Consider the following 14,375-nt stretch of genomic DNA (forward strand, 5'->3'; position numbering starts at 1 on the left):
GAATACTGTAACTGGATCTGGAACGGGAACGGGAAGTGGAGCATTTTGACGTGCGAATAGTCACTTCGTTACGTTGCTTTATTCACATTGGTGAATTATTGAATTAGGTTTGTGTTTTATTAACGAAAGGTTTTAGCAGTTAAGTGTTATTGAGCTTAGGTAAAGATGTCTGTCCAAAATCAAAGCATTTTTGAAAAAATATATCTTTTATGTAACTTCAACGTCAATAAAATGCTTTATTTGCTTTGCTACAGTACCATGTGACATGCTGTAATCGTCTTTAGCCTATTCACTTTAATTATAGTTAGGGATACAAATGTATTGTAGCCTATATTTTAAATAACTAAATTATTATTGAAATAAAATTGAAACCGTTTGAATACTTTTACGGTATTTTGAGACGTGTATGTCGCTTGATATTTTCTTACCACTTATCTGAGTTAAAAGCCAGTGAATGACATCCAACTATGGAGTATAGTTGAATTATATTTCTAAAGATTTTGACCAGCATTTCAATATAAGTATAATAAGTACCAAATATTGAAATATGCATAGCAAACATTGTCATTTGTACCATCAAAATTTACGGAGGTGGATGGTAGGATGGTGGACTCAGAACTCCACGACAGATTTTGGTAGGACAGGTCTTAGCCAGTTTGGGGGGGAATTTGCATCATAAGCCTTGGGGGGGATGGGCACCCCTGACAAAACATACAATAAATAGTGTAAGCTTATAAATACTATTTACAAATACTTTACCTAAGCAAAACAATAAAGAAAATAAAACTATATATAGCTGTATACGTTCATAAACAGTTCATCTATAGATTAGATGATGGGCTTTTCTACAAAAAATTCTTTGAGTTTTTGTCTTAACTTTTTAATACCATTAATATCTTTTATTTATTTGGCTAGCAGCTTTAAAAACATCACACCAGAGTATGAGGGCTTAGTTTTGTACATTTCTAGGTTGTGTTTTGGTAAAACTATATTATTTTCATTTCTGGTATTGTATTTATGTGTTTCACATTGTAATTAAAATTTATCCTGATTATTTTTTACATGCACGATACATTCTAGTACATATAAACTAAACTCTGTTGAGGTTTTCAAAAGGATGAACTTTGATCAACTGTATTAAAAGCACTTTGTTCTTGCTAAGGTTGACAATGTGGGACAGCTTGTGTTGAATACACTGGGTGAAGCAGAGGCAGCTCACCGCAAAGTCCTCACCGTTAATGACGTTACACAAGATGAGAGGGGCCTGCGAGAGTTGACACAGGTAAACTTAACACACTCTAAAAAATCACCATTAGAACAAATAAAATAAATTTTTTTACAAGTATTAAAATATATTTAAATTAAAATTTGCAACCAAAATTTTGAACTTATTCAAAGAAATTATCCTGGATACACATTCACATTGAGTGTCTTTTTTTCCTTTTGTTTAAATGTAATAGGTTTATCATATGACATCGCAGTAGACCCTTTTGAACTAAAATACTAGTTCAATCACTTAGCCAGAATTTTTGAAAATAAATTCAAAAAATATGTTAGGCCTAGGTTATGGCTATTTAATTTTATTTCCACATATAAAAAAACATTTTTTTCCACTCAGCCGCGCGCCCCCTGGGAGCTTGCGCCCATAGGCCTATTTGGAAATCCGGCCCTGTCTGTATTGGAAAGATATGATAAGGGAGACAACAATATCAACCGAAATACCTTTAAAAGTTTATATTTTAGTTCAAACACATTCAATCACTAAAAAACATGGTTTTATACAGTTACAAGTCGATAGTAAAAGATTCGGGAGTTGCGGGCAGATAAAAGATTTTGACTCTTTCTCCATAATATACTATGTATGGGGGAGAAAGTAAAATTAGTCAATTACTCGACCTATTCATTTATTAAAACCCATTTAAAATAACTCGTCTACCTCCAAACTCGACAATCTCTCGGCCCACTAATGGTCGAGTTAGTGAAATTTTACGTACCACCACCCCAACGACCAAATCAAAACATTTCCAAACAAAATATTCAAGCTACCTACAAGGATTGCTTTCAATTGTTTTTTTCAAACATAATTCTCCATCGCTTTTTGACCCGACGAGCAACTCTGGGTTTCGCCGCTAGACGTTATTCACTCTTGAACTATCCCAGCAGTACTTTACAAATCTAAATCCAGGAATATGAATTATAATTCAACCTATTGCCTAACAACTTCACCACATAAGCTAAACTATGCTGAACACACTGGAAGAATTATTCAGTGTAAACAAATCCTTAAATCAATGATAGATTAGTGGAGTTGACTGTATTGGTCATTCCCACTCCCCAGTAGATCTTTGGTACTGTTAATCTTTGGTACTTTTATAGGGAGAATTCTACAGAGCTGCTGTCAATCTAACTGGACGTCTCCTCAACATTTACGGACAGGGTGTAGGCAAAGCTGGAATGCCCAGTAAACACACTGTTCACTCAATACAAGTGAGTCTTAAGCTAATAGAATGCAATCATAGAAATTAGGGTTAAAGATAAGTCCACAAATATCTGTAGTAAACTCTAGCCACATTTGATGTGTCTTAATATTGAAAAGAAATTAAAAAGATAATATAAAATCAAAATAAGAAAAGCGATCTTAACTTTTGCTGAAAAGCCTCTTATGAGAACAAAAAATGAGTTTATATAGTATTTGAACCAAGGAGAATTAAGCTACAAAAAGTGGAACTGTCAAACATGCAAAATATATATTCTATTATGATAAATAAAACTCACAACCTTTTATTTACGTTGTACCGATCCGATTTACACGATTGCTAGAGCTAATTGTATTTTTATGATGGAATATGCAAATTATTACATTAACGTCCATTTAGTTTATGAGTTGAAAATAACTGTTTTATGTCATGTTGGATTAACCGTGGTTATCAGTTATCCGTGGTCTGTTCAAAATACAGTTTTACTACGTTTTTATGTCAATAAACGCATTCCTCTGATAATCCGACCTTTTTGCTGTTCCGACCATGCTCCCGGTCCCGTAGATGACGGATTAGCGAGGTTCTACTGTATACAGAAGTTTGCCAATTTGATCCCGAGAAAAGCCAAACTCCTTTTTAATGGTTTGAAACTGGACCGAGCTGGCTAAAGAATCAGCTGATCTTAGTCATTAACAAAGATGTCTTCTCATCCATTCACCCTGGTGAGCGGGTGTCATATAAAGCTAATATAATATATTTTGGCTGTAGCTAGGGGTGGTGAGGTGAGGCCTACTATTATTGTGTTTTAAATAGAGATGGATGAATCCTAACATTTCGGGAAATTTTTGCGAAAAACATGTATTCCTGTCTTTGGGGTGGGATAACATTTAATTCGGCATTATTCATTCCAACCGTCAGCGATTTTGCCTTGTAGCGAGTGATGACGATGATGTCTCTGCAACCGCAGAAAATGTTCACGATTTCGCTAATATGACCGACTGGTGACAATAATTATGTTTCTGCAATCGCGGTAAATGTTCTTGATTTGACAATGATGATATCTTATGGAAATGCCACAAATTCAGGAGTTGATGATAACATCTCAGTGACTGCGGGAGAGGTTCACGATTTTGGATAAAACATCAAAAATCAAACCTAAAAATTTGTCTTTTAGAAATACTGCAGTGAAATAAACATGATTAAAAAGTTTAGAACTCACTAATTTGCACATTACTGTATTTTTTCAAGAAAAATCCCCCCACACACAACCCCTTTGATGTGTGCAAATTTCTTAGTTTCACCAACATTTTCCCTTGCTACGGCCCTGTTTGTGAGGATAGCAGGGTTGTCTGAATGGGAAAGAGAAACTCATAATTTACACTTAATACATCGTTAGAATATTTTACTGTCACTGACAGCATTGTTAACTAAGGAAGGAGTTAGTTGAAGAGAAAGTGCTACTAGTAATATCATGAAAAGAACTTAAAATGATGACAGTAAATCAAAATGAGGAAAACGATCCTAACTTTTGCAGAACAAGGAGGCTGATTTATTCTGGGTAGTTGTAGCATTTTTTCTTCAACTCATACCTTCCTTAAGGATGTAACATAGTGCACTTAAGGGCCTAGGTTATTAGGATTTTTCGTGAGGATAGCAGGATTAACTGAATGGGAAAGAAACCAAACTGGCAAACACAACACTTCACCAAACAAAAAACATTAGATAGGATAGAATATTTCACTGTCACTGAGATGAAAAAATCATACCTTCCTTAGTTGAAAATACCATCAATGTTTTGCGTATAGTTAAAAATATAATTGTGTTTCTTGTGCCAGATTGGACTCTTTTGCATTCAGGTTAGCCTGCTATCCTCCTAGTCCTTTGTTACTTACTACTGTCCGTCACAGCTGTGGTTCACAAGATTATCACTACTGGTAAAGTTGCGAGAGTTGAACATCGCCGACACAGAAGCTGCAGTGTGGTGGGACTGTGATAGGCCAGACCTCTACTACCAGTTCTATCCTGAATTGTATGGAGGTAGGATGGGTACGATGATTCCATTCCAGATGAGGTTACTGCTAGCCTCGCTACCAAGTCACTGCAATCGTCACCACGAGGCACTTCAACGGCTGTTCTCTGTGCTTGCTACGGTTCGCAAGGTAAAAGCATTTTGTCTACAGTTATCACAAAAAGGGGCATTTCGCTCACCAGAATTAGTTTGAAAACAGCTGATTTCAGTGATTTCTCAATATTTTACTTTGCGTGTAGTGTTGTTTGGATTTTTTTTTATTGGGCTTATTTAAACATAATAATTCAGGCCCACTTTTATAATCGGGCAGACTGGGCATATGGCCAGGGGCACCGAAGGTTTGGGGGCGCCCACCGGGTGCCCCTCAACCACCGCCTGCCTGCACTAGGAAAAATTGGGGGCACTGCTTTTGGGTTTGCCCAGGGCTCCACTGTCCCTTAACGCAGCCCTGTAATAATTATCAGCAGTAACAGGACATATTAAATTAAATAGTAGATTAAATGGTAGATTAAATTAATTCTATCATGTAAAATGTTATAAAAAACCATCATCAATAGTTATTTGTGCAACTAGTTAGTTATCGATTGCACTTTGCACTCGAGTTGCACATTATATTTTTCCTACAGTTACCATAAAACAAATAAATTGGTAAAGAAACGTGTCTTCACGTTGCAAATCTGGAGTGAGACAAAGTAATTAGAGTGAGACAATGTTAACATGTTAACATGACAATGTTTCACTGATGAGCGAATTGGCCACTTTGCTTTCTCAAATCAGTGAGAGAACATGTACATTGTTAGGTAACTGTAGGAAAAAATAAGTTTTGTTAAAAAAGGTAATAATGAATTCATGGAGATGATTAACAATAGACAATAGACAATAGACAATGCTCTTTATTTACATATTCGTGGGAGAATAGTACATGCGTCAATACAAAATATTTTAGATTGTCAAAGTTTTGCAATGCACAAGATTTTTCTTTTTTAACAGTACAGTATACGAAGAGAAAGTAGTTTTCATTTGCTGAGTTTTGAAGTTGGCAATGTCATGGTTTATTCTGTCATCTCTACACCTTTAATGTTGTAAAAAAATTAACGGAGCTCAGTAAAAAAAAAAAAAAAAAAACACAACCTCAATGTTGTAAAAACGTTTGTAATTGTATTGTTAAACATCGTTGTATTAAATTATGTTATATTATATTTTGTTACTGCTGAAGTAAGTTTTCTCATATTATAATATAATTTGCAATTTTTGTGCAATAGTGATGTGTTGAAACCGAATCTCGAAACCACCGATTCTTAGGAAAAGTTTCAGTTTTGAGATTTGATCGGAAAGTTTAGAGATTCGAAACTCAAACTGAAACTGCCAACACCCCGAAATAGTGTCATTATTATTGTTGACAATAGAACATACGCCGCAAATCTCCTGCCAAGGTCATTGGTTGTCTGCCTTCGCTAGTGACGTTGTGGATACAAACATAATTCCCTTTCCTTTCCCCTCTTAACCTCAAAACATTGCACAATATCTGTCATCTGTCGTCAAACATCACTACTGACATTGTGGATTAAACTGTATTGATCAGCTTGTGGGCTTCACTCACCTTAATTTGTTAATCCAGGACTCGTCAATGTAACACAACGAAGACACACAACACACACATACACGCACATAAAAAATCGTCCTTGGATTTACTCCGACGTTTCACGGGACCAAAAATAACGTCCCGCTTCCTCAGGGAATTAAAAACTTTTTTCTCTCGTGTACACGAGCTGAACACCTAACCACGACTGCCGGATCAGCTGTTCCTGGTGAGGGAGGGAGGGCAGGGGGGTTGGTGGACGTACTGGTTATTGTAGATAAGCCTTTGACATCCTTGGCCTTGTCTCTCAGCTGTTCTAGTTCAGTAGTTCTTCTTTAATTACTTGTAAATAAACAGCACTAATGTCCACCGATGGTCGTGATAGAGGCTCGTCTTCAATAGCCATAAATAGCGACTCTGCCATGTTCCGTTTCCTCCAATCCGGTTCTTTGTATAGAATTTTGCTGGAATCCCATTTTACTGTATGATTTGTCTCTAATGCATGTTCACAGATTTTCGAGTCATACCTATCTTTATTTTTAACCTTTTTAATGTGTTCATTAATCCTCACCTTCACTGGCCTTGACGTTTGCCCTACGTAGTTTCTACCACACGAACAAGGAATTTTATAAACAATATTTTTTGTATTTTGCTGTTCATTTTCGGGTTTTAGTTTGGTTAGACGGCTATGAAATGTATCTTTACTTTTGAAAACGGTACGAATTTTGTATTTTGAATTTATACGCCTTAATTTTTCTGAGACATTTTTAACATATGGTATACAAACAGTAGTAATGGGGTTTTCCTCGGTGGTGGGTTCCAATTCTCTGGAGTTATTTACTTTGTTTAGGGCCTTATTAAAAATAGATTGGGGATAGCCACAGTTCTTTAAATTTTGTTTTATACTGTCTAGTTCTGTTTTAATGTTGTCGTTGCTGCAAATGGATTTAGCCCGTTTGATAAGACCGATAGCCAAGCCTGTTTTGACATGAGTTGGGTGATTGGAAGCAAAGTTTAGATATTGTCCTGTAGCAGTGGGTTTTCGGTAGACGCTAGTAAGCCAGCCTTGATCCAATTTCTCAACTAGCACGTCTAAAAATGGTAACCTATTGTCTTTTTCAAGTTCAATAGTGAATTGTATGGAGTCTAATTGATTATTTAGGTGGTCTTTAAATTTCATAAGCTCTTCCATTGAATCCTCCCACATACAAAACACATCATCTACATAGCTAGCCAGATTCTTGGTTTGGTTTGAAATTATCTAATTGCATCCTGCTCAAATCTATTCATAAAAATATTGCTTAAAATGGGGCTTAGAACCCCGCCCATCGCCATACCCTGGGTTTGCTCAAAAAATTCATTTTCAACTTGAAAGTGGTTTGACTTAGTACAGACTGTTAGTAGTTCCATAATGTTGGATATGGGGATCTTGGTTTTGTCTTCTAGATTGACATCGTTTTCAAGCTTTACCCTCACAATTGTCAAACAAGGGTTGATCGGAACGTTAGGGAATAAGTTTGTCACATCAAAGCTGACGAGGATAGTGCTATTGCTGGGTTTGTGTGGGTTTATTTTGTCAATAAAATCTGTTGAGTCTCTTATAAAACTATCAGATTGACCAAAGTAAGGTGTCAGCAATGGTAAGAAGAGGAACCTAGATAGTTCGTAGTAAGGTGAGTCAATTGCACTTACTATCGGACGCAGAGGAATGCCTGGTTTATGCAATTTGGGAAGGCCATACAAATGTGGAGCTTTACTAAATTGTGGGCTTAGTTGAAAAAATGTGCGATCTGTGACGAGAGGTTTAATCTTGGCCAGTTCCTTTTAGCGAATTTCCCATATAGGGAATAAGCTATTACCGTAGGTCTCATGGTAAGACCTAGACCCGGGACCGATTTACTTTTTCGTTTTGAGGTCCCCAGAGACCAAAAACACCATCCGTTCAAATTCATATATATATATATTTATATATGTGTCCGTTAGCGCGATAACTCGAGCAAAAATGATCCGATTTTGATGAAATTTGGTACAAACGTGTAAACCTACGTTTATTCGAACGAGTTCGCGAACCAGCATAATCGGACCATGGGAACAGGGGTTTATGGGGGGGGTTTTATGGGGTAAAAATGGGGTTTTCCCATTTTTTACCCTAAAAACAAAAAAATTTGCAATTTCTTTCTCAACCATTTTGTAGAGCTTAAAAAAAAATAATTTAGTATATTGAAGCGCTGTTGTATGCCTAACGGTCACAGAGAAAATTAAAAAAAAGTGTAATTTAAAATTCTTATGTTATTCTTATGGAGAAAATGAAAACTGTTGTAGTTTACTTGTTTATATATATATAGGCTATGTTGATAAAATTTGGCAAATTCATTTATTTCATCCTTTACTATTGACATATGGTAAAAAAAACACTTTTTACCTTCCCCGTAGCAGCAAACCTAAGCACTTGTTAAATCTAATGTTATTTAAATTGGGAATAAATATGTCTTATTTATGGAAATATTTTGGTAAAAATGTAATCAGACAAGTTGAAATTCGCTTAGTCTGCAGGTTTGCTGCGGCGGGGGTATTTAATTCTATTCTGGATTATGTTTGTTGGATCACGATCAAGTTTTTTGTATTGTCCTCCATTGATAAGGTCAGCTATTTTATTCTTGTAATCTTGTGTGTTCATCACAACTACAGCACCACCTTTATCAGACGGGAGTATGACATCCCCTTTTAATTTCCTGAGAGCAGAATTTTCATTGTTCTTTTCTTAACAGGTCATTGATAGATATTGTGTAATGTTTTGAGAGCGAAAATGGGAAGGGAAATAGATTATGTTTGTATAATCCATTAATCCACAATCCTATTTTTTAAAGACATGTTTTTAGGCGAGGTTTATTAAACTGTATTGATGAGCTTGTGGGCTTCACTCACCTTAATTTGTTAATCCAGGACTCGTCAGAATGTAACGCAACGAAGACACACAACACACACATACACGCACATAAAAAAACCTACATAAAAGCTGTTTTAAGAAAACAAATTAAACTTGTATTTTAACACAAATCGTACAGGTAAATTGCCATTCAATCACATTATTAGATTCTCAATTCAATTTTAAAATCAGCATTTGAGAAACGTTTTGAATTCCCGTAAGAAGTTAGAACAATGAAATCATGTTTGCAATCTGGGCTTGGGAAACAACCTGACGCACAGAGAGTCAATATTCATCTCAATGAATTAAACGCTTTCTTTTCTTCCTTTGGTCAAAGTATCAATCAAGTTACATAACTGAGTTAAGAAACTCCCCTGTACAAGAATTAGGATATCCTATGTTAACTTTCAGACCTGTACTGCAGTCTGGTGTTCTGAAATCTATTTGACGTATTCACCGTAATGCTATTGGATCTGATAGTATTCCAATTCGCTTTATTAAGGACAATTTTTCTATACTTCCAAATATCACCTGCATTTTCAACACATCTCTAAGGCAAAGCAAATTCCCATACAAATTCAAAATTTCATTGTTAGTCACATTCATATTATTATGTTAGGGTCAGGGTTGTATTCAACACTTATTTCAGTGTTGATTGCATAATAAACATTTTATTGTTACCTGTGTTCTTTTATTTCTATGCCTATAACCTTTAGGCCTATCTAGATAGTAAAAAGTTTCGCGATTAGGTTTTGAGATTCAGGATTTGATTTTTAAGTTTCGGTTTTAAGATTCAAAATTTCTGGTTTTGACCATCACTAGTGTGCATAGTGTATTTTTTTACTCCATAAAATTTACACACTGTGCAAGTGTCACAGCAGCCTCTCTTGTAGTCTTCGTAGCGGTTGGGAGCAGGAAGAACGAATATTAAAACAAGCGAGTAGGGATCAGCTAACACTTTATTACTTAAAAAAATTAATCTTTAACAATTTCATCGATTAAAAATAAGACATTACAATTTACAAATCAAATCGCGACTAACCGAATAACATACGAATTACAATAATGAATTTAAAAACGTACACGGACTAAAAGAAAAGAGTAAGGATAAAAGAAAGGGCGCGAGACCGCGCGCGGCGGACATTACCGTCGTTCGCTACATTCCGGCGCGATTTGAGACTTCAGCATCGCCCAAGTGGAAGCGTCAGCGTGGTCACATGACCGTCATCGGCCAATCAGCGCACGCTGAGCGCTCAGCCCATAATTTACTCGCCCGTCTGGTGCTGCAGCCAAACGATCACAACTGTCATTAATGAAACTAACTGAAGCGAGGAACCGAGTCTAGAAGTGTAACATTGTTTATCGCGGCACACGTGCATGCAAATTCAGCACATTCCAAGGCATATCCGGCCAAGCCACGACGTCTGGTTAGGATTATTGTAGGGTTACAAAGTGATGAAATGAATTGGAATATGAGTTTCAAGGTTCACTTGGAGACTTATATGGAGTTGAATAAAATACAATATTGCTAAATACGGTTGACACATCAACCTAGCAAATATTCGGTGACAGCCAACGGGCCAGGTTTAGGGAGTAAGGCCAATCAGCTTAAGCTCAAAGTTAACAAATTACAACAAAATGAGGCAAATATGCCAGGCCGTCACACTCCCCCCACCTCAAGTTCATGCCGTCCTCGGCATGCAGCCTGCCCTTCCAACTGGGCCCTCTGCCGCAGCTTCAATCTACTGAAGTACATTATACAAATTCTGTCGACATAGCTTTCTCTGTCTCCAAGTTATGCCAAGATTTGGAAAGGTTTTTGGAAGGTATCTGTCATGTGGCTTGGGCGGATTTAAATTTTATCTATTCCCAAAAATTTAAACCCCCCTCGAATTTTGATAATACGTCTCTTACTCTTTTCTTCGAATACAATAACAAAAGTACTAAACAATTTTCCAACACATTACGATTAATAGTCCTTCCGAATTTACAAAGATTACTTAAGTAAATTACTACAAAGAAAAAAAAAACTTAACTACATGGTCCACTTGACCATCAATCAGGACAACGGTAACCCCCAAAAAAAAAAAACACTTATTGCACTAAATACAAAACAAGACACCTGGATCAATTACCGTATTGAACAAAAAGAACTCACAGTTAAAATTTACAAGATACAACAACATAAAAGGTAATATAACTTAGTAAAACTTAACCCCTCATACTAAACTTTAACAAAGAAAACATTTCACGAAAAATTCATCATGCCTTGTTAAATCTACGACCCGACATTAATCAACCTAACGCCTATTAATCCCAACGGTGATACCACATGTATCCCTAACACTTAACATACACCTTACATGTACCTATCCTTATCAAACATTTAACCTTAGCACACAGCATCAATGACTCAAATTGGATTAATGCCCCAATTCACAAAACAAAATATAAACTAATTAACAAAAAAAAACTTACGATTGCACTTTCCGCAAACTACTTTCACAGCGATTTAATCACACACCGCGGACCAGCAGACTGTCAACAAACTTTTAACTCATGATTTTAATTTTACTATATCATTCATAGGTAAGGCGTACCGAACGCTATCATTTATATCCATAGTCACAAACATAATGTGTGCGCTCAGCGCATTGGTTTAAATTTCGAACGCTACTCACTCGCTCCGGAGAAGCCGCACGAGCTTTCACTTGGGGTCGATCCATTACTCAGTCACCCCTGTGCATGACCAGTCTACTTGCCCCTTTTTACATTAACCTTTATCCAACTCACTAACATAAGAGTAAACACAACTACACAAACAACCCACGACACAACATTTTAACCCAACTACTGCTGTAGTTACTTAGACCAGAAAACTTAACGTTTCTAGGAGTGCTCACTAGCCAGGGTTAGAGAGCCGGCTATTCTCTAAACAAGGCCCTTCCAGGCTTATGCCAGTTAAATTCTTTAACATATTACTGATTATTTGCAATTTTAACTTTCAAAACTAACTGTTATGGACGAGTCTACGATCCAGCCTATTTATTCGGGTGGGTTAGGAAAAGGGTATAGGGAAGTTAGTGGGAAACAGCGCTGTTTGAACCTTCTCGTAGCTCCTCCATTCCAGCTCTACAGGTGGAAATATCCATTAATTTCAGACATTTAATTAAATACCAGACGCACGGGTCAAGAGCTAAAAGATTTTTTTTTTTTTTTAAACTAAAAGTTGAGCACTCTTTACAACAACCAATATAGGAGCCTAGTATTCCGCGATAACATTACAATCGCCCAGGTCCTTCGTCATTGAAACAACCAAAGACCTAACAAAAATAACCACCACACATAACCGATAACATAATAACATAAGAACAAATCGACAGTCACAACACTTATCAACTACCTAGATCAACCTAAGTAAAGTTGTCCATAGGAGATCTCCTGTAAATAAGTAACACATTAGCGTTAACCAATTTTCCGAATCATCACACTACTCTTTCGCGAATTCACGCTCTTGCAGGCGCACTATTTCGTTTTAGTGTCTTGCTTTCCGTATAAAAGTCTTCCCGCCGCGTTTCCCGGTAACTTGAAGTCGAGCTCGTTTGGAACATGGTACCATTTACCTTCAGGGTTCGGTGATCACCTCAGTCTATCCTCAATAGCGCTATTCACTCCAACAGTGACTCGTGACTGGTTTATAGTTGAAACCTGCCACTGGAACCTCCTGGTCTCCGCCAGACGTTTCCGTTGTTGTCAGCCCCCCTCACATGAGTAGTGGCCCTGTCTGCGTAGGCCATGGTTGCAGCTCGCTACCCTCCAGGCCGTCATGGAGCAGGTCAGCAACTCGTACTCTCCACCTTAACAGAAGACAGACAACAATCGTCACTAATTCCACGCTCGAATTCACCAGAGAACGCTGCTAATAAATCAGGCAGGCGTTCTACAACTATCAGTAACCAAACTACCCATGGTTCTGACGTGAGATCTCACAATTCACATCAACATGACACGTGTCACTTTCTCCAGGGGAAACTCTCACCACTCTCCCCTACAGCTCAAGTACAACTGGCAGCTGCCAGCAAGTTAGGCCAGGCAGGCGTACGCAGGTACGAGCAAGAGTACTCTCACACTCACAGCACTAAACACATTAGGCTCAGGGGACGCTCTCTTTCCACTCCCCTCCACGCTCAAGTACAACTGGTAGCTGCTAGCAAGTTAGGCTAGTCAAGCGTACGCAGGTACGAGCAAAAACACTCTTACACTTACAGCACTAAACACATTAGGCTCAGGGGACGCTCTCTTTCCACTCCCCTCCACGCTCAAGTACAACTGGTAGCTGCTAGCAAGTTAGGCTAGTCAAGCGTACGCAGGTACGAGCAAAAACACTCTTACACTTACAGCACTAAACACATTAGGCTCAGGGGACGCTCTCTTTCCACTCCCCTCCACGCTCAAGTACAACTGGTAGCTGCTAGCAAGTTAGGCTAGGCAAGCGTACGCAGGTACGAGCAAAAACACTCTTACACCCGAGTTACAGGGGGACCACCGGCAGAAAGATTTCTCGCCAACATTTATAAAAAAAAACACCATCCTTACCAGGACTCTCAGGGTCCCACACGAGTTAATTGCTGCCAAATGAACAGGCCTAACTCAACAGTACAAATTTGCAGAGTCTTTAATGGAGCTCATGCTTACTTTGTGACTTCGACTTAATAAACGGTCCCCCACCAAAAAAAACCACAACACTTCCACGACACCTGGACCTAGTCCACAGGGAATTTAGCATGTTACCATGCCTGATGTAATACCGCGCGGCAAGCAAGGCAATCCCAAACGTGGCCAAACACCTGAGGCTCAGACCACACCTCCACCTCACTGACCACTCACCATTGAACGATGCCCATATCCGAATGGGGCATGCTTCCAATGCACAAAATTTCCAGGCTAAGAGCCAATCCACTGACCCACGGTCAGCCAAAACTACACCAGAAATATACTTGATATACTTCCTTTCAAAATAAAATTTTCCTAACTGTTTCATAATTTTTCACATTTTCGACATAATTCTTCCCCCGCGAAGTCCTATATTTCATCTACTTTTACAACAAGGCTAAAGCGAGCATAATTCAACAACCCCAACTCAGTTCAGGGCCAATTAGAGGTACCAATTTGGGTTATTTTACTGACTTATACACTAATCAAACCAGATCCATCACAGTGGGACTGTGTTGAGCTGCTACTCCAACAGCAGGTCCGCAGCAAGGAGTCTCCATGTGTCCCAGTCAACAGAGACAGCAAGGTCTGGCTTACACTCCTATATAAAACTGTTCTGTATAACAAACAAAAATAATTATCCAGTGCACA

The 14,375-nt window shown here is 37.9% G+C and overlaps 1 protein-coding gene across 3 annotated transcripts in view; it reads left to right on the plus strand.

Moving 5' to 3' along the window:
- Positions 1 to 14,375, plus strand: part of LOC128998039 (trafficking protein particle complex subunit 12) — a 53,825-nt gene that overhangs the window by 21,091 nt on the left and 18,359 nt on the right. For all 3 annotated transcript variants that reach the window (XM_054423982.1, XM_054423980.1, XM_054423981.1), the window contains exons 3-5: positions 1,163 to 1,282; positions 2,377 to 2,487; positions 4,385 to 4,636. In XM_054423982.1, the coding sequence (XP_054279957.1) occupies positions 1,163 to 1,282; positions 2,377 to 2,487; positions 4,385 to 4,636 (483 nt within the window). The remainder of the gene's footprint in view (positions 1 to 1,162; positions 1,283 to 2,376; positions 2,488 to 4,384; positions 4,637 to 14,375) is intronic.

Source organism: Macrosteles quadrilineatus, unplaced genomic scaffold, assembly GCF_028750875.1.
Source record: "Macrosteles quadrilineatus isolate MER2022 unplaced genomic scaffold, UCM_ALF_1.0 Scaffold_7__1_contigs__length_78375512, whole genome shotgun sequence".
Lineage (NCBI taxonomy): Eukaryota > Metazoa > Arthropoda > Insecta > Hemiptera > Cicadellidae > Macrosteles > Macrosteles quadrilineatus.